This window comes from Bos mutus, chromosome 11 (genome assembly GCF_027580195.1).
Source record: "Bos mutus isolate GX-2022 chromosome 11, NWIPB_WYAK_1.1, whole genome shotgun sequence".
Lineage (NCBI taxonomy): Eukaryota > Metazoa > Chordata > Mammalia > Artiodactyla > Bovidae > Bos > Bos mutus.
In genome coordinates this window covers 58,156,878-58,184,437 of record NC_091627.1, presented here as the reverse complement: position 1 = coordinate 58,184,437, position 27,560 = coordinate 58,156,878, and the positions used below count along the sequence as shown (strand labels likewise).

At 43.9% G+C, this 27,560-nt stretch overlaps 1 protein-coding gene across 12 annotated transcripts in view; it reads left to right on the top strand.

Moving 5' to 3' along the window:
• The window catches only part of REEP1 (receptor accessory protein 1), a 136,862-nt gene that overhangs the window by 77,144 nt on the left and 32,158 nt on the right, over window positions 1–27,560 (top strand). For all 12 annotated transcript variants that reach the window (XM_070379444.1, XM_070379439.1, XM_070379442.1 and 9 more), the window contains exons 3-5: window positions 2,484–2,560; window positions 17,118–17,238; window positions 21,482–21,595. In XM_070379444.1, the coding sequence (XP_070235545.1) occupies window positions 2,484–2,560; window positions 17,118–17,238; window positions 21,482–21,595 (312 nt within the window). The remainder of the gene's footprint in view (window positions 1–2,483; window positions 2,561–17,117; window positions 17,239–21,481; window positions 21,596–27,560) is intronic.

Here is a 27,560-nt window from a genome sequence, read left to right as displayed (position 1 = left end):
GACACACTTTAAATTGGGTTATTTGTCTTTTTATTGGGGCTTCCCTAGTAGCTCAGTTGGTAAAGAATCTGCCTGCAGTGCAGGAGACCTGGGTTTGATCTTTTTATTGTTGTGCTATATAAATTCTTTATTATTTCAATACAAATACTTTGTCAGATACTGATTTGCAAATATTTTCCCCATTTTGTGGGTTGTATTTTCACTTTCTTGATGATATCTTTTGAAGTACAAAAATTCAAAATTTTTATAAGGTCTAATATATCTATTTTCTTTTTTTGTTGCTTGTGTTTTTGGTGTCACATCTAAGAAAACATTTTTTAACCCAAGGCTGCAAAAATTTACTCCTGTGTTTTCTTGTAAGGTTATTACATTTAGGTCTCTGATCCATTTTGAGTTCACTTTTTTGTATATGGTGTGAGGTAGAAGTCCATCTTCATTCTTTTACGTGCGAATATTTAGTTGTCTCAATATACATTTATACTTTTTAAAGTCTTTGCTAATTGTAACATCTAAGTCAAATATGGATCTGTTTCTATTGACTAGTTTTTCTCTTAACCATGGAGCATATTTTCCTGTTTCTTCATATACACATACACACACAGACACACACACACACACACATCTTTTTTGTTTGTTGGAGTTTTTATGTATACTTCATCATAGGAACTCCAGATCTGTGTTGTCTTCTTGCCAAGAAGGTTAATTTTTATTCTAGCAGGCAGTTAACTTCTAACAGATCATCTTGACCTTGTGGTAGTTAAGTTTTACATTTTTGGGGGGCAGGTGTATTTCAGTTTTACTCTTAGTCCTAGAGCTAATCTCTTAAGTCCTAGGTTGTAATTTTTATTCCTGAAGTATGACCTTTTAGATGTTCCCCTGGAAATTCCCAAATGTTTACCAACCTTCTCTAATTAGGCAAAACTTGAATTCCAAACTCTATTTCTCCTGTAGTGGGCAGAAACTGAATCTCTGCTCGACTCTCCACTTCCTAGCTGTATTTTACTCAGCCACCTTGGAATATTACCAAGGTGGCTGATTCTGTACAATTCAGAAGCCAGCTAAGAAATTGAAAGGAATTTATATGTGAGTTTGGTTTATGACTTGTGCTTCCCTCTTACTGAGGATTTTTCCTTTTCAATTTCCAGCATCTTTGACCATCTCAAACTCTATTTTCCACTTCCTCAGGCAAATTCGGCTATGGGTTTCTTCTGGAGTTCTGTCTGCCCCATGATTTGCTGACCAGGTGGTTTCTTTAGCTGCATCCATGTGGATTTACTCTGGTGTGGTCCCCACATTTCAAAAGTTGGATCCTTTCCAGTTTCTGCCAGCTTTTGATAGCTTTTCTAGCCTTCAGACAGTTAGTGTAAAATATTTTGTTTAGGAAATTCCCTTGTAGCCGAGTGGTTAGGATTCTGTGCTTTTGATGCTGAAGGTGTGGGTTCAATCTCTGGTCAGGGAACTAAGATTTCCCATATGCCACATGGTGTGGCCAAAGATACATAGAATAAAATAAAATATTTTGTTCTGAGTTTATTATCATTATTGGCAAGAGGATTAGTCCAATACAAACTACCCCACCATTTCTAAAAACAGGAGGAGCAGACCTAGCAGGACTTTGGACTTTATTTTGCAGGCTAGGAGATTTTAAATGAAAGGTTAGTAGGATGAGTTCATGCTTTGTGGGAGATTAGTGTGGGGATAGTTTGCAAGATGGATTGGTAAGAGGAAAGTCAAGGGGCAGGAAAGCAGTTAAGAGACTCTTACAGTAGTTAAAGAGAGCGGGGCAGGCGGGGAGGGGGAAACCAAAGCTTCAACTAGGGAAGAGAAACAGTAGAAATGGAAAAGGATGGTGACATGGGGGAGACAAAAGAAAAGATCCAGTTTCTGTGAGGGCTTTCCCACATGAAAGAGGTTTTTGTTTGCTTGTTTTGCTGTACCTCAGCATGTGGAATCTTAGTTCCTGACCAGGGATCAAACCCGTGCCCCCTGCAGTGGAAGCTCTGAGTCCTAACCACTGGACCACCAGGGAAGTCCTCAGAGGTGTTTTTAAGTGATCAGTGAGGATTACCATTATTCTATCTCAGAGAATATGGCCAGGTTAAAGTTCATCCCAGAGTGTGTCTCTGTGGAAGTTTGGAAACTTTATTCACCTGGTATTAGTCCTGGCAAAATGACCTGACTGAATCCTGAGTCACTGCTGGTCTTCAGGTCTCAGTGGCTCACCTGAGGGCCAGTGAAGACCACCTAAAGTCTACTTTGAGCTTGAGCCTGGGTCAGTTGTGGAAATAGCCTATTTGCTTGCATCCCCAGGGTCTGGAGTGGAACGGGACCAACCTGGGGAAGAATAGGAGAAGGGGTGACCAGTGGTAGGCCAGGCTGCCTGGACCCATCTCAACATCTGCTGTTGGAGCCTGTTCTCTTGAAGCTGGCAACCATTCATCCTTGACCTTTTCTGCTAGCTTTATTGCTTTCTCTTTCAACAGGTCAAATGGATGATGTACTGGATTATATTTGCACTATTCACCACAGCAGAGACATTCACCGACATCTTCCTTTGTTGGTAAGTACTCCAGGAATTGGGACTTTTCCAGGTAAGTTGCCTAGTCTCAAGGGAGAGATGGAAAAGGTCTGACCACAGTCTTAAACCTTATCAGCAGAGAAGCAGGTGCAAGGATATTCACTGGAACATTTCAAGTCAACTTCTTCTAAAGTTGTTCTTCAAGTAAATATTTATTGAATGCCCTTATCAGAGCAGGTATTGTTCTTATAATGATGAGCAAGATAAACAAAATTCTTCAATTAATGGAGTTGGTAAAGAAGCATTCATATGTTAAAAAAATTAAAAGGAAAATAAGAAACAATACACACAAGTGTGCAATAAAACTAAATTTCCCCCCAACACCATTCACTCTCACCATTACTGCTTTTCACAGTTGTATACAATTTTTAAAAATGTGTGCATGTGTATATGTACACACACCTTTTTTGTTGTTCACTTGCTAAGTTGTGTCTGATTCTTTGCGACTCCACAGACTATAGCACGCTTGGTTCCTCTGTCCTCCACTATCTCTTGAAGTTTACTCAAATTCATGTTCACTGTGTTGATAATGCCATCTAACCATCTCATCCTCTGCCATCCCCTTCTACTTTTGCCTTCAGTCTTTCCCAGCATCAGGGTCTTTTCCAATGAATTGGCTCTTCACATCAGGTAGCCAGAATATTGGAGCTTCAGCAAAAGTCCTTCCAATGAATATTCAGGGGTACACACATATACACATACTTTTCCTTTTTTTAAGGATGTACCAAATGCTTTGGACTTCCCTGGTAGCTCAGACAATAAAGAGGCTGCCTGCAATGCAGGAGACCTGGGTTTGATCCCTGAGTTGGGAAGATCCCCTGGAGGAGGGCATGGGAACCCACTCCAGTACTCTTGCTGGCAGAATCCCATGGACAGAGGAGCCTGGTGGGCTACAGTCAGTGGGGGGCACAAAGAGTTGAACATGACTGAGCGACTAAGCACAACATACAGCACTGTATGCTTCAGCATTATGCAAACCAAGAACTTCCAGATGCCTAAACTGGGTTTAGAAAAGGAAGAGGAGCTAGAGATCAAACTGCCAACATTCACTGGATTATAGAGAAAGCAAGGGAATTTCAGAAAAACATCTATCTCTGTTTCATTGACTATGCTAAAGCCTTTCACTCTGTGGATCATGACAAACTGTGGAAAGCTCTTAGAGAGATGGGAATACCAGACCATCTTACCTGTCTCCTGAGAAATCTGTATGCGGGTCAAGAAGCAACAGTTAGAACCCTGTCTGGAACAAGTGATTGGTTCAAGATCGAGAAAGGAGTACAACAGGGCTGTCTATTGGCATCCTGTTTGTTTAACCTATACACTGAGCACATCATGAGAAATGCTAGACTGGATGAGTTACAAGCTGGAATCAAGATAGGCAGGAGAAACATCAACAACCTCAGATATGCGGATGATAACACTCTAATGGCAGAAAGTGAGGAGGAACTAAAGAGCCCCTTGATGAGGGTGAAGGAGGAGAGTGAAAGAGCTGGCTTAAGACTAAATATCAAAAAAACTAAGATCATGGCGTCTGGCCCCATTACTGTATGGCAAGTAGAAGGGGGAAAGGTGGAAGTAGTGACCGATTCCCTCTCCTTGGGCTCCAAAACCACTGCTGATGGTGACTGCAGCCATGAAATCAGAAGATGATTGCTTCTTGGCAGGAAAACGATGACAAACCTAGACAGTGTGTTGAAAAGCAGAGACATTACTCTGCCAACAAGGCTATGGTCTTCCCAGGGGTCATGTGTGGTTGTGAGAGTTGAACTGTAAAGAAGGCAGAACGCCAAAGAATTGATGCCTTCAAACTGTGGTGCTGGAGAAGACCCCTGAAAGTTCCTTGGACAGCAAGATCAAACCAGTCAATGTTAAGGGAGATTCACTGGATATTCACCCTGACTATTCACTGGACAGACTGATGCTGAAGCTGAAGCTCCAGTATTTTGGTCATCTGATATGCTGCTGCTGCTAAGTCGCTTCAGTCATGTCCGACTCTGTGCGACCCCATAGACAGCAGCTCACCAGGCTCCCCCATCCCTGGGATTCTCCAGGCAAGAACACTGGAGTGGGTTGTCATTTCCTTCTCCAGTGCATGAAAGTGAAAAGTGAAAGTGAAGTCGCTCAGTCGTGTCCAACTCAGCGACCCCATGGACTGCAGCCCACCAGGCTCCTCTGTCCATGGGATTTTCCAGGCAAGAGTACTGGAGTGGGGTGCCATTGCCTTCTCCACATCTGATATGAACAGATGCTTATTTGAAAAAGACCCTGATGCTGGGAAAGATTGAGAGCAGAGGGAGAAGAGGGCATCAGAGGATGAGATGGCTGGACGACATCATCGATGCAATTTACATAAACTTGAGCAAACTTTGGGAGATGGTGAGGGACAGGGAGACCTGGCGTGCTGCAGTTCATGGGGTCTCGAAGAGCTGGACATGATTGGGTGACTGAACAACAGCTATAGTATACCTAATAGTTCTTACTTTGTTTTTTAAATTTATTTTTTTAAATACTTTCATGAAAGCATAAACAGATCTACCTACTTTTTTTAAAGGCCACATAGAATTTCATGGTATAGATGAACTGTAATTTATTTAATCTATTCCCTTTTGATGGACAGCTCTTTTTCTCTTATGACCAGTACAGTTATAGTGGTGAACCAAGTGAAAATCATAAGCTACATGTTTGTACTGATATATTGTGTCTTAGCTAAATGAGGTTGTGAATAATATATAGCGTCCTGTTTATATCTGAAGTGTCTGAGTTTGTGCACATGTGAATATATACTAAAAATAGTGTGGAAAATACTCATCACTTAACTAGGGTTATTTCTGCAATTTGGGATCATGAGGTCAGTTTCACATTTGCTGTGTTTTATGAATGTTTTACCATGATCAAATATCATCAGAAAAAAATAATAAGGATATTTCCATTTTGGAGAAAAAGTTCTCATCCTAAAAAGGATTCATCTGGACTTATCCTCTGGGGTGTCCTGGGTCAAAGACGTCCACTTCTGTGAACACTACTTCACTGAATCCTGTCTTGGCTCGGTGTGTATGTCGTTTTTCCCCTGAAGGAGCCTGGCTTTCATCTCCACTGGGAGAGATAGATGTCTCAGCTATTATGACCTCAAGCTGGAAGGAAGGAATCTGGATTACCTAATTTAATATGCTTGTGCCATCCTGTCCTGTTCTGTGCCCAGGGAAACAACAGACCAGAGATGGGCTGAGTCTCTAAGAATGGAGACAGAACTCTGCTGAGCCATTTTTTTTTCCTTCCCCAGGCCCCACGGGCTGCCACTAAGAGGCAAACCCCATTTTGATTAGAGCTTCAGTGGGGAGGCTCCTGTCTGTCCCGTGGAGATGAGGAGAATAGGCTGGACCTAGTGAGGACTGTGTAATCCATTAAGGATCATAGCCACCATATGACCCAGCAGTCCCATTACTGGGCATATACTCTGAGAAAACCACAATTCAAAAAGACACATGTTACCCCAGAGTTCATGGCAGCACTATTTACAGTAGCCAGGATATGGAAACAACCGAGATGTCCATCGACAGATGAATGGATAAAGAAGTTGTGGTATATATATACAATGGAATACTACTCAGCCATAAAAAGAAATGAATTTGAGTCCCTTCTAGTGAGATGGATAAACCTAGAGCCTTTTATACAGAGTGAAGTAAGTCAGAAAGAGAAAAACAAATATAGTATATTAAAGCGTATATACTGAATCTAGAAAGATGGTACTGATGAACCTAATTGCAGGGAAGGTATGGAGACACAGATGTGGAGACACAGATGTGGACACAGTGGGGGAACAAGAGGGTGGATGAACTCAGAGAGTAGCACTGGCATATGTACACTATCATATGTAAAGTAGATAGCTAGTGGGAAGGTGCTGCTGCTGCTGCTGCTGCTGCTGCTAAGTCACTTCAGTCGTGTCCGACTCTGTGACACCCCATAGACGGCAGCCCACCAGACTCCTCCGTCCCTGGGATTCTCCAGGCAAGAGTACTGGAGTGGGGTGCCATCGCCTCCTCCAAGTGGGAAGGTGCTAATACGTTAATAACACAGGGAGCCCAGCCTGGTACTCTGTGATGAACTAGAGGGGTGGAATGAGGGCAGGAAGGGAGGCCCAAGAGAAGGGATATAAATATATAGTTACGACTGATTTGCAATGTTGTACAGCAGAAACTAACGCAACATTGTAAAGCAATTGTCCTCCAATTAAAAAAAAAGAGAGCATGGCCAGCACTTCTTGTGGTCTAGTCTTCTGTCGTAATGCCCTCCTTTTGGCTGGCACTGGTGGCCTCCTGCTCTCCTCTCATACTTTATTATGAACACTGTGGGGAAGAACATTAGTCTCATGAGCTCTTTCCTGGGGGTCCTGGCATTTCAACCACTTTGCTGGGTGGAAATCCTACCTAATGATGGATGTGCTGCTCCCTAATAGCTGGGATATGTTTAACCCATGGTCCTGGAATTTTAGTCTCATGCCTAATAAGTAGACTTCCCAGGTGGCACTAGTGGTAGAGAATCTGCCTGCCAGTGCAGGAGACATAAAGAGACAGGTTCAATTCCTGGGTCAGGAAGATGCCCTGGAGGAGGGCATGGCAACCCAAGTGTCAACAACTGCCTCTGGGGTTGATTTAATTTTGATTTGGGGGAGGTGTATTACTTTTCTATTGCTGCCATAATAGATTACTAAAACTTTAGCATCCTTAAACACTACAAATTTATTACTTCGCAGTTTCTGAGAGTTAGAAGTTCAAGTAGAGTCAACTGAGTCCTCTGATGGGAAGCTCACAAGACCAAAACCCGGGTGTGGGTCATTCCAGGCTCTTATCTGGAGGCTCTGGGGAGATTCCACTTACAGGTTCGTTCAGGTTGTTGGCAGAGTCAATTCCTTGGGGCTGTAGGACTGAGGTCCCCACTTCCTTGACATGTGACATCCTGTCATCTTCAAGCCAACAATGGCATGTCATTTCTGTCCTCTTCTGTTACCAGCCAGAGAATGGTCTCTGCCTTATTGTTTAAGGTATCATGTTATTAGATTAAGCCCACCCCAATAATTCAATATAACCTCCCCATCTTAAAAAAAAATTCATGATTATCTATTAAGAGCACTTGCAATACATGTACCAAATGCATTGACTTGAACTTTGAAATTTTCACATGTTCAGTTTTCTTTTTTTTTGGCTATGCTGACTCTTCACTGTGGCATGTGGGCTCCATAGTTGTAGTGCACAGGTTTAGTCTCCCGACCAGGGATTGAACCTGCATCCCTTGCATTGGAAGGCACATTCTTAACCACTGGACCATCAGGAAAGTCCCAGTCTCTGTAACTTAAAGTCAGAAGATTAATTACCTTAATTACATGTGTAGAATCCCTTATGCCATGTGAGGTAACATATTGGTGGGTAACATGGGGAGGAAGTTCATAGGATCAAAATGCTGCCTATCACAGGAAGGCATCTGATAGCTAGTGTATTTGGAGTGTGTGTGCAGTGTGAGCAGAACACCCCTCTCTTCCTGACCCATGTAGAGGCATCATCTGGTCCCTCCTTGGTCCCCCTGAGCTCACACTGTCCAGGCAGTTTGTGGGTGGAAAGTGAGGGTGCCTTGCCTGTCTCCTGGCACCTTGGGCTCCACTTTTGCAGGGAAGAGCAACTAAACCACTACCACCTGTGCCTGTCTCAGCTTGCAGTCTGGACATGCCCTCAGCCTGCTCTGTCTTTTCCTGGCAAGCTCCAGGTGTCACAGATCCTGGTCTCCTTCTGGGATAGTCCTCCCTCTCCATCCTCTCTTTAACCCTGGGGTTGGACCCAGAACAGGCCTATCAGACAGACAGAGCCTCTTTCCCGTCCAGGGAATGGATCCCAATTCAGCAGCTCTAAGTTCTTTTTATAATTAAAGAAGTGGAGAGGTAGTTCTACACCTTCTGGCTTCCTAGAAGCATCTTTCACTTCTGTTTACTTCCTGGACTGGAAATCACCCCTCATGTCTATACTTTTCCTCTCACTCTTCATGCATCCATCCCCACCCTGCTCTCTCCACCTCACCCTTAGCACAGTTCTCTCTTCATAGGTAACTTTTAAAAGCTTTCTATCTTGATGAAAACAGCAGCTGTGTATGGTCCCAGAAGAGATAGGATGGTGGTTTGTTTCACAATTTGTGTAGATTATTTCATTTAATTTTTAAAAACATATATAATACTACATGCACATGGCAAAATAAAATTGAAACAGTACACTAAAAAGTAAGTCCCTCCTCCCCCAGGCCCTTGGCTCTCCCCAGAGGTTAGCATGATCAAAGTCAGTTGTGTTTTCTTCCGGAAATTTTCTGTACACATTAATTGCTTGTATATTTGACAGTTTCATCACTTGCCAAACCCTCTTTGAAATCTCTTAGAAATTCCCTGGCAGTCCAGTGGTTAGGGCACAGAGCTTTCACTGTTGAGGCTTTGGTTCAATCCCTGGTTGCTGAACTGAGATTAGGCAGGCCATCCGGCATGACTGAAAAAAAAAAAAGGAAACTCTTACCCCCTTGAGTGTGACGGTATTGTGTTGAGAGCATAGAATTGCACCTGAGTGCTGTACAAATGACTTGGATATTATGGCTTCATCCAGCCTTTTCTTCTCAAATACATCCTAATTCTTAAGGTCAGGGCAATTCAAGGGCTTATCCACATAGAATGTTGTTGTCCAGTAACTAAGTTGTGTCCGACTCCCTTGACTCTGTGGTCTGCAGCAGGCCAGGTTTCCCTGTTCTTCAGCATCTCCCAGAGTTTGCTCAAACTCGTGTCCATTGAGTCAGTGATGCCATTCAACCATCTCATCCTCTGTTGCCCCCTTCTCTTCCTTTCTTCAATCTTTCCCAGCGTCAGGGTCTTTTCCAATGAGTCGGCTTTTTGCATCAGGTGACCAAAATACTGGAGCTTCAGCTTCAGCATCAATCCTTCCAATGAATATTCAGGGTTGATTTCCTTTAGGATTGACTGGTTTGATCTCCTTGCTGTTCAAGGGACTCTCAAGAGTCTTCTCCAGCACCACAACTCGAAAGCATCAATTCTTCTGTGCTCAACATTCTTTATGGTCCAACCCTCACATCTGTACATGACTACTGGAAAAACCATAGCTTTGACTAGATGAACCTTTGGCCAGATACATAGTAAGAACTGAGAGGTGTATGTTTGTGAGCAATGGATGATGATTCGGAGAGAAGCAAAGCCCTTGAGCCGCACTGAGATATTGTTCCATTACTCACTGTACATTATGGGGTTACCTGTTGGTCTTGCTAAATGACAAACCACTAAGGGGGAGGATGTTTCTACCCTAGCTTTGGTTTCCCTGAACTGCTTAGCATGGGCCCCTTACCTCATAGCTTTTCAGTTGAATTTTCCCAACTGAGTGAATCACTCAGTAAGCCAGAAGTTGTCTTTGAATAGAAAGGGGGGCAGGAAAAAAGCTTGAGGAAAAAAATTGAAAGAAGATGAAGTGATTGCTAAGAGTAGCACCTGCTCACCACAACTATAAAAAGCTTATGTACAGCAATGAACCTGGAGAAAGAAATGGAAACCCACTCCAGTATTCTTGCCTGGAGAATCCTCATGGACAGAGGAGCCTGGTGGGCTACAGCCCATGAGGTCACAAATAGTCAGATATGACTGAACGACTAACACAGCAATGAAGACCCAGTGCAACTAAAAATAAATTTTTTTTAAAAAGTCATGTTAATGTTGATGGGGTACACAGGAAAGATCTTGAAGAACAAGGAGGCTTAGCAGCAGGCTGACCAGAGAATACAGGGGCTCCAGCAGCTCAGAAGAACTGCTCAGGATCTAATGCCCATCCTCCCCACCAACCCCCTGCCCCGCCAATCCTCATAACCTAGGGTAGGCTCTTACACTGTCCTTCACTGTGAGCGTGAGGCTGGGGAGAACCAGGCTCTTGTACTCATGCTTGCACAAAAGCGCAGCTTCTACCTATAAATCAGATACCTGCAAAAATTTCACTTCTGAGCATTTCTTAAAGGTACATTATCATCAGGACATAAAGAAGCATACTCCAGGAGATTCATGGCAGCTCTGTTGTAGTAGCTAAAGGCTGTGACCTTTGTAAATATCCATTCGTGGGGGTCTGGGTAGATGCTCATGCCCCCTATATAGCCATTAAGAAGGGTAAGGCCTGGGGAATTCCCTGGTGGTCCAGTGGTTAGGACTCAGTGCTTTCACTGCCCTGGGCCCAGGTTCAATCCTTGACCAGGGAACTAAGATCCTGCAAGTCACATGGAGCAGCCAAAAAAAGAGAGAGAGAGAAACCACTCTCCATGAAATGGTATGAGAAAATCTCCAGTTCAGTTCAGTTCAATCACTCAGTTGTTTCCAACTCCTTGTGACCCCATGAACCACAGCATGCCAGGCCTGCCTGTCCATTACCAACTCCTGGAGTCCAACTAAACCCATGATCAATGAGTCGGTGATGCCACCCAACCATCTCATCCTCTGTCGTCCCTTTCTCCTCCTGCCCTCAATCTTTCCCAGCATCAGGGTCTTTTCAAATGAGTCAGCTCTTCACATCAGGTGGCCAAAGTATTGGAGTTTCAGCTTCAACATCAGTCCTTTCAATGAACACCCAGGACTGATTTCCTTTAGGATGGACTGGTTGGATCTCCTTGCAGTCCAAGGACCTTTCAAGAGTCTTCTCCAACACCACACTTCAAAAGCATTGATTCTTTGGTGCTCAGCTTTCTTTATAGTCTAACTCTCACATCCATACATGACCACTGGAAAAACCACAGGCTTGACTAGACAGACCTTTGTTGACAAAGTAATGTCTCTGCTTTTTAATACGCTGTCTAGGTTGATCATAACTTTCCTTCCAAGAAGCAAGCGTCTTTTAATTTCATGGCTGCAGGCACCATCCACAGTGATTTTGGAGCCCCCCAAAATAAAGTCAGCCACTGTTTTCACTGTTTCCCCGTCTATTTGCCATGAAGTGATGGGACCGGATGCCATGATCTTCGTTTTCTGAATGTTGAGCTTTAAGCCAACTTTTTCACTCTCCTCTTTCACTTTCATCAAGAGGCTTTTTAGTTCTTCTTTACTTTCTGCCTTAAGGGTGGTGTCATCTGCATATCTGAGGTTATTGATATTTCTCCTGGCAATCTTGATCCCAGCTTGTGCTTCTTCCAGCCCAGCATTTCTCATGATGTACTCTGCATATAAGTTAAATAAGCAGGGTGACAATATACAGCCTTGACATACCCCTTTTCCTATTTGGAACCAGTCTGTTGTTCCATGTCCAGTTTTAACTGTTGCTTCTTGACCTGCATACAGGTTTCTCAAGAGGCAGGTCAGGTGGTCTCGTATTCCCATCTCTTTCAGAATTTTCCACAGTTTATTGTGATCCACACAGTCAAAGGCTTTGGCATAGTCAATAAAGCAGAAGTAGATGTTGTTCTGAAACTCTCTTGCTTTTTCAATGATCCAACAGATGTTGGCAATTTGATCTCTGGTTCCTCTGCCTTCTCTAAAACCGGCTTGAACATCTGGAAGTTCACGGTTCACGTTATTGCTGAAGCCACCGGAGTGTCCTGTTAATTGGATGTGTGGTGGGGAAAGCAAGGTGTGGTGTGAAGGAGAGCAGAGAATACCACTGAGTGAGTGTAGGGAGCATTGCAGGTGTTCTACATACCCACATGATTGTATATCTTAGCCCCAGTCCACTTCTGGAAGGATCTACAGGAAACTGATGATGCTTTTGTGCTTTTGGAAAAGGGTCCAAGATGGGAAAGAGACTCTGCTATGTCCCCTTTTGGACTTCTAGAATCTTTTAAACTATGTGGACACACAACTTATTAAAAAAAAAAAACAACCCACATCTCTTACATAATAAACAAAAGAGCCACAGTGTGACAGATTCCCCCTAGGATTATCTGTGTAACTTGGATTGGTGCCTGAGCTTGCCAGGCTCATTTACCCCTTGGGGCTAACAAATACTTGTTTTCAAGACCAAATTTCCTCCATTGTTAATCACCAGAGTGTTCAAATATGAGAGGATCACATCTCTGTTCCTTCAGCTCCTTCTCTTTTCTGGCTGTGAAGCATTAAACGATCTTGACATGAAAGTGTCCTTTAGTTGCTAGGAGAATGTTCAGGAAGGGCCTGCCAAGAGCAGAAGGAGTGGACTAGGGTGGGGAAAGAAGGGGTGGGTGGAGCTGCTGTCTGGAGTGATGTGAGAGTTAAAGACCTCTGAAATGTCTTGCTAGAAATTACTGTTTGTGTTTGCCCTCTTACACGAGGATGGCCTGGAAGGGGTTTACTTTTCTGATGCCTCAAACCTGCCCAAGTATCATGTTCCCTCATAGCATCATGTTTGAATGGTACCCAGGATTTGTTTTTAAGTTTGGTAAGACATGCAGAGGGGCTTCCCTGGTGGCTCAGTTGGTAAAGAATCTGCCTGCAATGCAGGAGGCCCTGGTATGATTCCTGGGTTGGTAAGTTCCCCTAGAAAATGGATAGTCTACCCACCCCAGTATTCTTGGGCCTCCCTGGTGGCTCAGACGGTAAAGAATCTGCCTGCAGTACAGGAGACCTGGGCTTGATCCATAGGTTGGGAAGATCTCCTGGAGGAGGGCATGGCAACCCACTCCAGTATTCTTGCCTGGAGAATCCGCATGGACAGAGGACCCTGGTGTGCTGCAGTCCATGGGGTTGCAAAGAGTTGGACACAACTGAGCAACTAAGCACAGCATAGCACAAGACATGCAGACACAGAAATGACTATCATGAAGGAATAAGTTTGTTAACTTCACAGATCCCAAGGGACTTCCCTGGTCATCCAGTGGCTAAGAGTCCACACTCTCAGTGCAGGGATCCTGGGTTCAATCCCTCGTCAGGGAACTAGATCCCACATGCCGCAACTAAGAGTTGACATGCTGCAACTGAAGATCCTGTGTGCCACAGTGAAGACCCAGTACAGTCAAATATATAAATAAATAAATATTTTTAAAAAGATACACAGATCCCTAGAGGCACAGTGTGCCATGCAGAGTCACACAAGCAGATCAGGAAGAAGAGGAAAGAAGTGTGGGCAGGAGCCTGTATTGTGGTGTCCATGAGAGAGGCAGTCTCTCCATCAGCAAGGTCCCAAGATGTCAAAGCATCAGAATACAAAAAATAAAAAGACCTGGTTAATACCCATTTGACCTGCCAAGTATGGTTGCACAGGTTGTTCATAGCACAAGATACCTGGCCAGTGGAGCTGAAATTCAGATAAAGCCCTGTTTGCAAGTCATATGCTCACAGGACTGCATCCAGTCGAAGGGTTGGGCTTTTTCTCACATGTGCAGAAGTACCATATGGGTTAACAGAGACCCTTGATGGTGCTTGTCTCAGGATGTTATTCTACACTAATTGTCTTGATTTGAGCAATCTCTGTTTCCTTGACTGGACTGTCAGTTCCGAAGATGCCAGAACCTTGTCTGTGCTTCCTGCTAGACTGGAAGCTCCAAGAGAACAGGGCTCAGGTCTTCTTTGTTCCCCAGTGTCCTCGTGGTGCTCAGCACCAACTGCCACATATGGGTGCTGGCGAAGAGTTTATGGGATACATCAGTGAATAGTACCCAGAACTTTAAACTTCAGAGTTATATTTTATCTGTACCTTGAACTCTTTTTCTTTTGATACCAGAATGATCAAAACCTTTTTGCCTGAGGTTGGTTTTTAAAATTTAGGTTTTTTTCTATTGAAGTATAGGTGGCGGTAGTGGTAAAGAACCCATCTGCCAAAGCAGGAGATATATGAGACAAGGGTTTGATCCCTGGGTCGGGAAGATCCCTTGGAGGAGGGCATGGGAACCCACTCCAGTATTCTTGCCTAGGGAACCCCATGGAAAGAGGAGCCTGGCAGGCTACATGGGGTGGCAAAGAATCGGACATGACTGAAATGACTTAGCATGCAGGCATAGTTGATTTACAATGATGTGTTAGTGTCAGGTGTACAACTGAATCACTTTGCTGTACACCTGAAACTATATATATATATGTTTAGTTCAGTCACTCAGTTGTGTCCAACTCTTTGCGATCCCAGGGACTGTAGCATGCCAGGCTTCCCTGTCCATCATCAACTCCCGGAGCTTACTCCAGCTCATGTCCATCGAGTCGGTGATGCCATCCAATCATCTCATCCTCTGTTGTCTGCTGGGGTCCAGCCCCGGCTGATCCAGGGTATTCGAAGCGGGGACGGCGTCGGCGAGGGTCAGGATACAATAGCTTCAATTAGATATTAATTAAAGATGTAAAGAGTAATAGAATAAGGATAGCGCAGTAGGAAAATTCAGTGGAGAAAAGAGGCTGAGTAGCTTGGTTTACGCGGGAGACCAATAAAACTTCAAGACAAGAAGTTTGCACCACTTACGTAGGTCACAGGCGTCCTTCCATTCTCCTGAAGGAGAGGAGACACTGAGGCCTCCCCGGTCGGATCTTAGAAGCCCAGGCATAATTAGTAAGCATGGTGGGTTCCGCGCTCCAGATGGAGACTCAGCCAGAGTGAGAGAGAGACATGGGGAGACCAGTATTTCGAGAAACTGATCCCAATTCTTTATTTTCCATGGTCTACTTTTATACACTGAGATGTTATGCAAAAGTCACGCGGGGTCAGCAGTCCTGACTTTTATCAAAGTCAGGTGCTTTCATACAAATGTATACAGAGGTCTTAGGGTATTACATCATCTTCTGGCCAGGGGGCCTGCTGACAATTTATGACCCTCTCCTTGTGACAGTGGTCAGTCAACCAGGACACTTATTTCTCCAGGGGTGATTATTCTTAAAACAGACGCCACCCAAATAAAGTTACATTCCTACAGGGTGAGGGTATAGTGGGTTTTAGTTAAGGAAAGAATTTACTTAGCCTAAGGTCTAATGTGATTAATATCAAAGGTTAATACTTATTTCTTCTATATGTTCATTAATGTGTGTAAGGGCAGGGGATATGGAGACTTAGCAACAAACATTGGCTCAACAAATGAAAAACCCTTCACCAATACAATTTCTAATCAGCCCATTATACTTATACTAATAGTTTTCTAACTTTTCTAAGGAACCTGTTTTTAGAAGGTTTAAAGCATCTCGTGCCTCTCATGGTTGGGAGGCTGTGAGCAATCACATGTGGCCGGACAAGCCTGTCAGGCAGGCCAGAGACCCTTCAGAGGAGTTTGTAGGTTAAAACACTCTTGTCACGCCCAGGAGTTTTGATTAACTGGAGCTCTAGATTAACTCCTTCTCCGAAAGAGGTGGTGGGGGACAGCCCCCCGTAAAGTCAGAGGTGTAGGTGAGAGCACAAAGTAGTAAAGTAGGCAGGCTCTGATTATGGGGGTAGATGCTCAAGGATTTCCAGGGGGACTCCTGAGGCTCGATCCCCCTTTGTGTATGTCGAGCCTCCTTCCTCATGACCTTTGCCACGGGCGGAGTACCTCACTCTGGCCCTCAACAGTTGTCCCCTTCTCCTGCCTTCAATCTTTCCCAGCATCAGAGTCTTTTCAAATGAGTCAGTTCTTCACATCAGGTGGCCAAAATATTGGAGTTTCAGTTTCCAATAAATATTCAGGACTGATTTCCTTTAGGATGGACTGGTTTGATCTCCTTGTTGTCCAAGGGATTCTCAGGGAGTATATACATATATGTATATATATAAGTATACATACGTATATGTATATAAAGCAGTTATATATATTGTACTTGTTCAGTTGCTTAGTCATGTCTAACTCTTTGCGACCCCATGGACTGCAGCACGCCAGGCTTTCCTGTATTTTACTATTTATATTCTATTCCCTGCCCCCCTCCCCCAAGTCTGCTGTTGGTTTGAGCAGGGTAAGTACCATCCTCTTTCCTGCGAGTTGGGCTCCTGTCCAGCCTGTTTGGGGACTAAGAAGACAGCCAAGGAACAGAGGCTTTCATTCTAAGTGGAGATTCTTTGTCAGCTCAGCCCTGCTGTGAATCCTCCAAGTGTTTGTCTCTTCTTGGCCTCCAGGAAAGAGTGAATGAGTGGGAACTCGGGCGAGGGTGGATGTGGCATCTGGGCCTGCAGGAGCTCCGGCTCCAGCCAAAGTGAACGGAGCCTGGCAGAAAGCACCAGTTGTTGTCAGGCACAGTCATAGAGTGACTGCTGAGAGACCCTGGGTCCCTAGCTTGTTTGACAACAAAAGAAAACGTGAACGGGCTTTGCGAACTCCCTGGTGGTCCCATAGATAGGACTCTGTGCTTTCACCGCTAGGTGCCTGGGTTCAATTCCTGCTCAGGGAACTAAGATCCTACAAGCCTCATACTGAGGTCACACACACACAGAAAAGAAACTGGTTTTCAAAAGAGGCCCTGGGCTTGTACCTCGGATGTGTGTGTGTGCACACACGTTCATGGGAATCTGAGGACCAGGCTGTGTGCAGGCAGGAGAGCTATCTGTGCTCCCAGGTTCTCTCTGTCATAGGCTCAGGGCAGAGTTGCTGAAAACCTAATGGAATGTGTATGTTTCTCCTCTCTCTCCAGGTTTCCATTCTATTATGAACTAAAAATAGCATTTGTAGCCTGGCTGCTGTCTCCCTACACAAAAGGCTCCAGCCTCCTCTACAGGAAGTTTGTACATCCTACACTGTCTTCAAAAGAAAAGGTAATTTGTGTTGTTCTGCCTTTCATTCCTTCGAGTGAGTGAAAAAAAAATTTAAGTGATTTAAAAAAAAAAAAAAGACATATGATTTTATTGAAGGAGACTCTTGATTGACTTATTTGCCCCCTACCCGAAAATTGTTCCTTCTAATCTTTCTCTTTTAAGTCTATTTTTATGACCTGGTGAAATTCTCAAAAGGATATTATTCATCACTATTATTGTAAAACATTTCCATACATCGAAACAAAAGACAGAAAAAAATTCACTCATAATTCAACTCCCCAAACTGAATTTCTTTCATCAGGCTCGGCACCTGTCCTTTTGTAGATGGAATTTTTATATATACTACTAAAAAATACTTTAAAAACTGAGTACAGGGCTTCCCTGCTGGCTCAGTGGTAAAGAATCTGCCTGCCAGTGCAGGAGACACAGGTTTGATCCCTGGTCTGGGAGGATCCTGCATTCTGAGGAGCAGCTAAGCCCATGCACCGTAACTACTGAGCTTGTGCTCTCAAGCCCAGGAGCCACAGCTACTGAGCTCACGTGCCGCAGTTATCGAAGCCTGCTCGCCCTGGAGCTTGTGCTCTGCAACAGGAGACGCCACTGCAGTGAGAAGCCTATGTACCACGGCTGCAGAGTAGCCCCTGCTGACTGCAACTAGACAAAAGCCTGAGCAGCCACCAAGACTCAGCATGGACAAAAAAATAAAAATGATAAATGTTAAAGATAAAAATAATAAATTTTTAAAAACCTAACATAAACAGGAAAGTTGAAGCCTAGAGAGATGAAAAGACTTGAATTTGTGCCTGGATAGCTACAACAGAGACTGGAATATAATAAATTTCTAGTACATGTGCTTTATTGATCAATGATAAAATGTATACTACAAATGAAATACCTGCTATTTTTATGCTTTATAAGTTATCAGTTGATAAGTGTGTTAATGAGAATAGACATAATAATTTGTTTCATTCAATTTACCTTTTGTGTTTTGCTTCAAAGTTTTGCTTCCCATACATCCTTGAAATGAAAATGTAGATTTGTCTAATATCAGAGATGTAAAGGAGAAGGCAATGGCACCCTACTCCAGTACTCTTGCCTGGAAAATCCCAAGGACGGGGGAGCCTGGTAGGCTGCAGTCCATGGGGTCACTCGGAGTTGGACACGACTGAGAGACTTCACTTTCACTTTTCACTTTCATGCATTGGAGAAGGAACCGGCAACCCACTCCAGTGTTCTTGTCTGGAGAATCCCAGGGACGGGGGAGCCTGGTGGGCTGCTGTCTGTGGGGTCACACAGAGTCGGACACGACTGAAGCGACTTAGCATAAACATACAGAGATGGAAAAAATAAGATAGGGAGAAATTGCAGGAAGGAGTCAACAATATCTAAGGATACACGGAGGAATTACAACTTATACCTCTTGAAAAGAAATTGAAGCTACTTTTAAGATAATGTCACTGTCTATTAAATTGTTTTTTGTTTAACATCTCCTCTGAACCTGATTTGTCAGATTTGTTTTCAATGGATTGTTCCATGGTTTTGTTAAGATTTCATACAGTAAGAGACACATGCATGCTAAGTTGCTAAGTCATGTCCTACGGTAGCCTGCCATGCTCCTCTGTCCATGGGATTTCCCAGGCAAGGATATTGGAGTGGGTTGCCATTTCCTCCTCCAGAGGCTCTTTCCAATCCAGGGATCAAACCCACATCTCCTGTGTCTCCTGCATTGGCAGGTGGATTCTTTACCACCGAGACACTAAGGGAAATAATAGATGCAGAAACCATTAAAATAAAAGACCTCTGTCTTATTAATTTGTTTGGTAGCTCCTTTTTTCATTCAATGCAGTCTATGTAATGTTTCCTTAAAATGTTAACCATACACACACACACACCAAAAAGCCAAAACGAAACCCGAAGACAATAACTACAAAAAGCTGAAAAGATGCATTACTTGTCTTCTGAAATCTTAAACATGTTTGCATAACATCCTTTTCCACTTGTGGGTCCATAAGGACCCACAAACATCACCACGCATAGTATACAATCAACTTCTATTGACTTCTTGTCTTAGAATAAATTCTTGAGAGTGGGATTATTGGGTCCAGCATTCTGTAATTCATTAATGATATTATATGACTTTCTGAACTGGTTGTGTGGTAAGGTTCTACCATATGAATTAAGAGCACTATCAATTCAGTTCAGTCACTCAGTCATGTCTGACTCTTTGTGACCCCATGGACTGCAGCACACCAGGCCTCCCTGTCTGTTACCAACTCCCAGAGTTTACTCAAACTCCTGACCATTGCATCAGTGATGCCATCCAACCATCTCATCCTCCATTGTCCCCTTCTTCTCTCACTTTCAATCTTTTCCAGCATCAGGGTCTTTTTAAATGAGTCAGCTCTTTGCATCAGGTGGCCAAAGTATTGGAGTTTTGGCTTCAACATCAGTCCTTCCAATGAACATTCACGACTGATTTCCTTTAGGACGAACTGGTTGAATCTCCTTATAGTCCAAGGGACTCTCAAGAGTCCTCTCCAACACCACAGTTCAAAAGCATCAATTCTTCTGAGCTCAGCTTTCTTTATAGTCAAACTCTCACATCCATGCATGACCACTGGAAAAACCATAGCCTTGACTAGACAGACCTTTGTTGACAAAGTAATGTCTCTCTTTTTAATATGCTGTCTAGGCTGGTCATAGCTTTTCTTCCAAGGAGCAAGCGTCTTTTTATTTCATGGCTGCAGTCACCATCTGCAGCAATTTTGGAGCCCCCAAAAATAAAGTCTGCAACTGTTTCCACTGTTTCTCCATCTATTTGCCATGAATTAATGTGACCAGATGCTGTGATCTTAGTTTTCTGAATGTTGAGCTTTAAGCCAACTTTTTTTTACTATAGGTGGCTTGATATATTTGTTTCTGTTGCTTCTGAAAGTTGTACACTTTGGGTTTCCAGGGCAAGGTTTTGAGTACATCAGTTGGAGGTACTCCAGTACAGGTTACTGTAGCCATTTCTGAGATGCCCTTTAGGAACTAAGACACAACACTTACTGTCTCAGAGGGTAATCCCTGCCTCCACCTCATTATCAAATCTCTACTCTTCCTACTTCCCTTTCTCTAAACACTGGACTTCACCCTGAAGCCACTAATGTAATTTCCACTGACTCTTAAGAGCTGCCAAGAATCACTTCCAGAGTCAGCCAATGGAAACTGAGTGTTGTGACTTCCCGAGGAATTTTAAACAAGGACCAGGCAAGGGGGTGAATGCCCACCTGTATGCCTCAAAGTGAAGGAAGTGCACCAATGTGCTGAACTTCCGATGAGACAGAGGCCAAGTGTCATTGACTGAACTCTGCTCCTATGATTACAGAATGGCTGTTTTCCTAAAACAATGACAACAACCCAAACACAACGAAAAGAATGAGCCAGCACTGATCCAAATTTGAACTAAACCAATATTTTACTTGCTCTTGGTCCCTAAGTAGACCTCAATCTTCTCTTCCACCTCACCTTTACCTTGTAGTTGACTTCTGGTTTCTGTTTGTATTTAATTATCTGTAAAATGATCTCCTCTATCAATAAAAATATCCCCTATCTCTTTTTGCATCCTAATCTCTCCCATCGATATACACATGAGGAGGAATTTGGATATTGTATGAAATTGCTATGAAATAATAGAATTTCAGAGATCCTGGGGCTTTACCTCCTTGACATAAGGAAGATGACAATGGTTCTTGGTTACTGAAGCCAGCCACTGTGTAAGGTGCTTTCCTGGAATGAGCACATGTAGTCCTCACCATGGGGTTTCCAGGGTGGCTCAGCAGTAAAGAATATACCTGCCAATGCAGGAGATACGGGTTCGATCCCTGGGTTGGGACAATCCCCTGGAGAAAGAAATGGCAGCCCACTCTAGTATTCTTGCCTGGGAAATCCCATGGACAGAGGAGCCTGGCGGGCTACAGTCCTTGGGGTCACAAGGAGTCAGAGAGGACTTAGCAACTAAACAACAACAATGAATTCTCACCGTGCTCCACAAGTTAGGTGCCGCCACTGTCCTCATTTTGCAGAAGACAGAACCGTGTGTAGAGGCTGAGCACTCACCCAGGTCTGACAGCCAATTAGTGGCAGTGCCAGCGAGAATCAGTGATGGAGCAAGCTGCCAAGCTCAGCGCTCAGGAGAGGGGAGAAAGAATAGAGGTTTATTTTGGCCTTCCAACTCAGAGTGCCTGTTTTCCTTTGCCAGGAAATTGATGATTGCCTGGTCCAAGCGAAAGACCGAAGTTACGATGCCCTTGTGCACTTTGGGAAGCGAGGCTTGAACGTGGCGGCCACAGCGGCAGTGATGGCTGCTTCCAAGGTATCGTCCTGGGACCTGACCAACATGGCTGTAACTCATCCAGAGACAGGCTAAGTATAGCTGGGGTCCCCTTGAAAAGCTGAGGGGATAAAGGGTGAATATTACCCTCAGAAAACTGCATGCTCGCGTGCACACACACACGCAAATGATTTAGGTAATACCAAGAGATTCCCAGAGCCCCTGAAGCTCACCTGTGGTTCTCATGTTAAGAACTTCTAAGTTACTTGAAGCATAAACCTTGGACACAGAGAAGAGGGGAGGGGCGGCGATGGGACACTTCTTTGCAATTTCCCAGCATGCACTGGGAGAGTCACCTAAATAGACAGGTGCAGAGACTTAGCTGAGTGAGCAGGTGCACTTCAGGTTCACATGACCCTGAAGATCTAGGGGAAGGAACCCAGGGTCCTAGAATAAGTTGAGTGGTTTAAATGTGGAGGACACTATGTGAAGTAGCAGTAATTAGAGTAGAAGAGGGTTTTTAAAAATAATATTTTTTACAGTGTTGTGTTGGTTTCTGCCATACAACAACTTGAATCAGCCATGATTATACATATATTCCCTTCCTCTAGAGCCTCCCTCCCCTCACCCCACCCCACCCTTATAGGTCATCATGTACCAGACTGGGCTCCCTATGTTATAAAGCAACTTCTCACCAGCTATCCATTTTACACATGATAGTGTGTGTGTATGTATATATATATAGAGAGAGAGATGCTACTTTCTCCATTCACCCTACTCTTTCCCTACCCCTCTGTGTCCACAAGTTCATTCTCTCCATCTTCGTCTCCATTTCTTCCTTGCAAATAGGTTCATCAATACCATTTTCCTAGATTTCATATATATTCATTATGACCCAGCAACCCACTACTGGGCATATAGCCTGAGAAAACCACAATTCTGAAAGATACATGTACTCCAGTGTTCATCGCAGCACTGTTTACAATAGCCAGGACATGCAAGCAACCTAGATGTCCATCAGCAGATGAACAGATAAAGAAGATCTGGTGGATATATACAGGGGAATATTACTCAGCCATAAAAAATGAATGTGAGTCAGTTGTAGTGAGGTGGGTGAACCTAGAGCCTCTTATATAGAGTGAACTAAGTCAGAAAGAGAAAAACAAATATCATACAGTAGAGGAGGTTTGAAATAAACACAAATCTGTGGGTATTGTGATGTAAGTCATTACTTCCTTCTCTTTCCCACCCAGCCCTGTTCAAAGGCCCTCTGTGTTCCTTCCCAGCTTCTTCTTCCATCACATTCTCCTTGTCATTGTGTCAGTTTCTTATCATGTGCTCAACCCTGAAAAATGTAATTAGTAGATGTTTACTTGTAGAGCAAATTCAGCAGATTGCCCATGTGAAAATTGCTTCCCCCAAACTCAAATGTAGAGTAGGGGTCTACAGTTGGTGGAGGATGGAGAAAAGACAGTTACGCTTATGTCTGGGGAGACCCAGGGGTTGGGAGGTGAGTTGTATTTCCAAAGGGAAGCTATGAGTCCTAGATGGTGATGTGAGAGTTTTGGGGAAAGAGAGGGTAGAGCTTTGAAAGGATTTGGAAAAGGATTTTGAATACTGATCTTGGTGCTCCACGGGCTTCCGGCGGATGGTGGGATGGAGTGTGTAGACAGTGAGCTGGGTCAAGGGACTGAGCTGGGTTTTCTAGGCCCAGGGAGAAGCACTTTAGGGGCATTTCTGGGAGAAAGATACAGCACACGGGGATGAGTGTTTGAAAAGTACCATCCACATAAAGTCAAGGAGTTCTGCAGACATAGGTTGGCAGGGATACAGGAGAACCAAAAGGGAATGATTCCTGTTTCAGAGAAGGACCAGCTGCTTATGTAACACAGAATCATAGTGAAGTGTCTCGCTGCTTCTACCGCTGGTACCTGGAGGGTCCCTGTCCATCTTAGTACAATAGTTGCTGGCAAAGCAGTGAATCCCAGGGAGTATCTTTGGAGGGGAAATTCTGCTGTTTTATCTTCAGATATCAGAATTTGCAAAGAGCAGTGAATTCCAAGATCATTCTGTTCGAGACAATCATTTTATGCTTTTGTGTTTAAGCTAAAAGAGAACTCGGAATTGCTAAATTCTGAATTCATCAGGCCAGCTTGACCACATGAGGCTTATAGAAGCCTTCTCCCAGGCGCCTTCCTCCACCCCATCTTCTCTGCTTCTGCACCTAAAGGACAGATTACTGCTCTTTCCTCAGCTCAGACATAGAGCATCAGTGTGGTATATTTACCAGAGTGGCTCAGTGCGGGCTGCCTGGCCACTCAGCCATGTGTGTAAATTATATTCTGATGGTAATTCTGTAGGGCCATCCTTTTTCAGGTCCCTCTCCAGCCGGAGTCTCCTGAGTCTTGATACCATCTTGGCCGGTCACCATCAGCCCCTCTGAACACCAGGGAAGCCCCTGAGCCCAGGCCTCCAGCCAGGCACCTTACAGCTAACCTGAAGGATGCTCCCGACAGTCTGAAACTTGCTTCAGAAAAAAATTGCTCACTGGTTCTTTCTTGTCTTACTAAAGCAGTGAGGGACGCCTGCTTTCTGCTGAATTTGGTTTCAGACTAGAAATTTTTCTGCCTTTTAGGAGCTCTGCTTTTCCTCTCTAAATGTCTTAAAAGAGAAAATACTCTTCTCTCCATAAAATAATGTCCTCTATTTTTGAAACAGATGTGTACTTAAAAAAAAAAAGTAAAATTCAGTCTGGCTGAGGGGTAGAACAGTGGTTTCCATAGCAACAAGGGACCACTCCAGCCAGCGGTTGAAGAATGATGATTCACCAGTGGGTTCAAATCTGGCTTCAGTGTTCAAACCACCTGGGAAGCTTTGTTTCTCATTTTTAAATAGATTCTCAGATGTGCGGAATCAGAATTTCAGGCCATGGGCCCTTGCATCTCTATTTTTAACAAGTTCCCCAGATGATTTTCAAATAGCGAGCTCATTACAGGTCACTGCCTGATGCCCCATGCAGAGCCATAAACCACAGGTGATTAGGGTTAAAACAGTTAACTTCTTTCACATTCCTGGGATGCAGATTTAGCCCCTTAGAAGCATTAGCCTTGAGAATGGGAAAGCTGAATCCAGAACAACCTTGTCAATGACCCCAGGGGAACAGTCAAAGCAATTTTGTGGGGGGAAAAAAAAGACACCATGTCAAGTCCCGGTGGCTAGGGTGACCATATAATATAATATTCAGACAGGACACATCTGAGAGTGAAAGGATGCTCTAATTGTTATGCTAGGACAACAGGTATAAACTAGGTCTGTTCCGAGCAAACTGGAATTTATGGTCGCAGTGCTCGTGGCCCCTGGACCATGTGGACCCATGGCTCCTGGACCCTGCCTGCTCCTTCCAGAAAACACCCTTAACTGACAAATCAATTCTCATTCTGCATACCTACTGCATTTAGCTCAACAGATGCAGAAGACAGGGTGAGATGCCTGAGAGCCTCTCTCTGAGTTCAGACAGATTGGAGAGAGCCTGGGACCATGACCAGATGAGGAGGGTACTTCTTCCTCATCTGATCTTTTTTCCATCCTTTGATGCTTCTCCAAGAGGAACTGCAGAGCTTAACTGGAAGAATGAAAGGTCTTTTACCTACACTTTTAGTTCATTCTTTGTCCTTGTAACTTTGAGGCCTGAGCCCTTTCTCAAAAAAAAAAAAAAAGAATGTTTGAAGGGTTTTTGCAAATAATCATGAAGTGTGAAGAAGGTTTTTAACCATTTGTTCAGTTGCTCAGTCATGTCCAACTCTTTGAGACCCCATAGACTGCAGCACGCCCAGCTTCCCTGTCCAGTTTCCTGGAGTTTGCTCAAGCTCATTGAATCAGTGATGCCATCCAACCATCTCATCCTCTGTTGCCGGCTTCTCCTCTTGCCCTCAATCTTTTCTAGCATCAGGGTCTTTTCCAGTGAGTCAGTTGTTCATATCAGGTGGCCAAAGTATTGGAGCTTCAGCATTCGTCCTTCCAATGAATATTCAGGGTTGATTTCCTTTAGGATTGACTGGTTTGATCTCCTTGCAGTCCAACGGACTCTCAAGAGTCTTCTCCAGCACCAGTTTGAAAGCATCAATTCTTCGCCGTGGTCCAGCTCTGACATCCGTACATGACTACTGGAAAAACCATAGCTTTGACTATATGGACCTTTGTCAGCAAAGTGATGTCTTTGCTTTTTCATATGCTGTCTAGGTTTGTCATAGCTTTTCTTCCAAGAAGCAAGCATCTTTAATTTCATGGCTACAGTCACTGTCATTAGTGATTTTGGAGCCCAAGAAAATAGAGCCTGTCACTGTACGAATTTAAGTTGCTATTGATGTTTTATCCTAGAACTAGAAAATCTAAAATAAAAATATTGCACATTGGAAATGTCTCTCCAGACCTATTAACCCCAACATATCCCCCAGTTTTCCCCAAGGTCTAGTCCTTGTCCCTGGGAAGTAACGGTGCATCTTTGTTTTCAGTGACAGCTGCTCTGTCTCCTTCCTGGGAACACACTTCGCTAGTACTTTCTTTCTAAGTGTCCCTAGTCTTTTGGTTGGTTTTGAACTTAGATGTTAGCTATTAATATTTCCCAGTCAGTAATTCCACCTGGAGGGAATATTCAGCCCCACATCTTTTTAAGACTAGAATTGGAAAGCTCTTTTTTTTAAAATAATTCTCTAGAAATTCATTGGGTTTCCCTGATATGCTGAGACAGCAAAGAATCTGCCTGCAATGTGGAAGACCTGGGTTTGATCCCTGGGTCAGAAAGATCCCCTGGAAAAGGGAATGGAGAAATTAATTAGTTAAGCAAAATACATTCTCACATGAGAAACCATAGTGAGAAAAAAACAATTGAGCAAGAGTTTTAGTGACTCTCTCTGGCTCTGCCCGTGTGTCTATCCACACAAACTATACTCTTTTCTTCCTAATAAACACTTTTCACTAAAGAAAAAAAAGAAAAAAATTTAAGACTGTGAGATATCCAGGCCCCCTCATTCCCCTTGACATTTGAACTATATCCTCCGTCTCTTCCATCTGCCCAGTTCTCTGGCCTGGTAAACCAGTCTTGTGTTTTACTTGTCTCATAACTTGGAAAATAATGCCATTTTACTTCCCCTGGAGATCCTATCCCAGAACAGTTTCAGCGGCGCCAATAATGTTATTAGAGTCACCTGTTCAAGACAACTGCTCTCAGTAAAGCTGGCACTCTGTGTGCAAGGGATGCTTCTGCCCCAGATTGCCTGTGGGTTCTTCCCTCCCTGCTGCTGCTGCTGCTGCTGCTAAGTCGCTTCAGTTGTGTCTGACTCTGTGCGACCCCATAGACAGCAGCCCACTAGGCTCCTCTGTCCTTGGGATTCTCCAGGCAAGAATACTGGAGTGGGTTGCCATTGCCTTCTCTTCCCTCCCTAGAATCGGATATTTCCTGTTAGTTTGTGAGCTCCTGGTGATAAGTGGCTCTGGTTTCTTTTCCCTTGTTCCTCATTTAGGAAAAAACCAACACTAAAAGCCAAACTGCCATCTTGTTTGTTGCTTTACACTCATTAAACCTCATTAATTGATCTGAAGAATAAACTTTTTGAGGCCTCCAATCTTCTGTCCAAAATGATAGCCACTTGCCACATGTGGCTACTTAAATTATTTGAAATTAAGTAAGTTTTAGTATTCAATTCCTCAGTCTTCACTAACCCCCTTTTAAGTCCTCGGCAGCCAGTGTGGCTAGTGTCTGATGCAGGGACAGGATGCTCCACCTTCACAGAAAGTTCTCCTGGACAGCACTGCACCAGGAACTCTGTTTTGCCTCTTGGGTTCTCCTTTGCCTTATTTCCATCTTCCTGCCTACAGTGCTCTGCTTTAACCAAGGCCCCTTAGTCCCTCACCTGCCCAGCCCTTTGGGCCTTTGTTATATGAGGTGTACCAGGAAAAGAGGGGGATGGACACTCAGCCTACAGCATTGCCCATGGTGGAACTTCTGCTT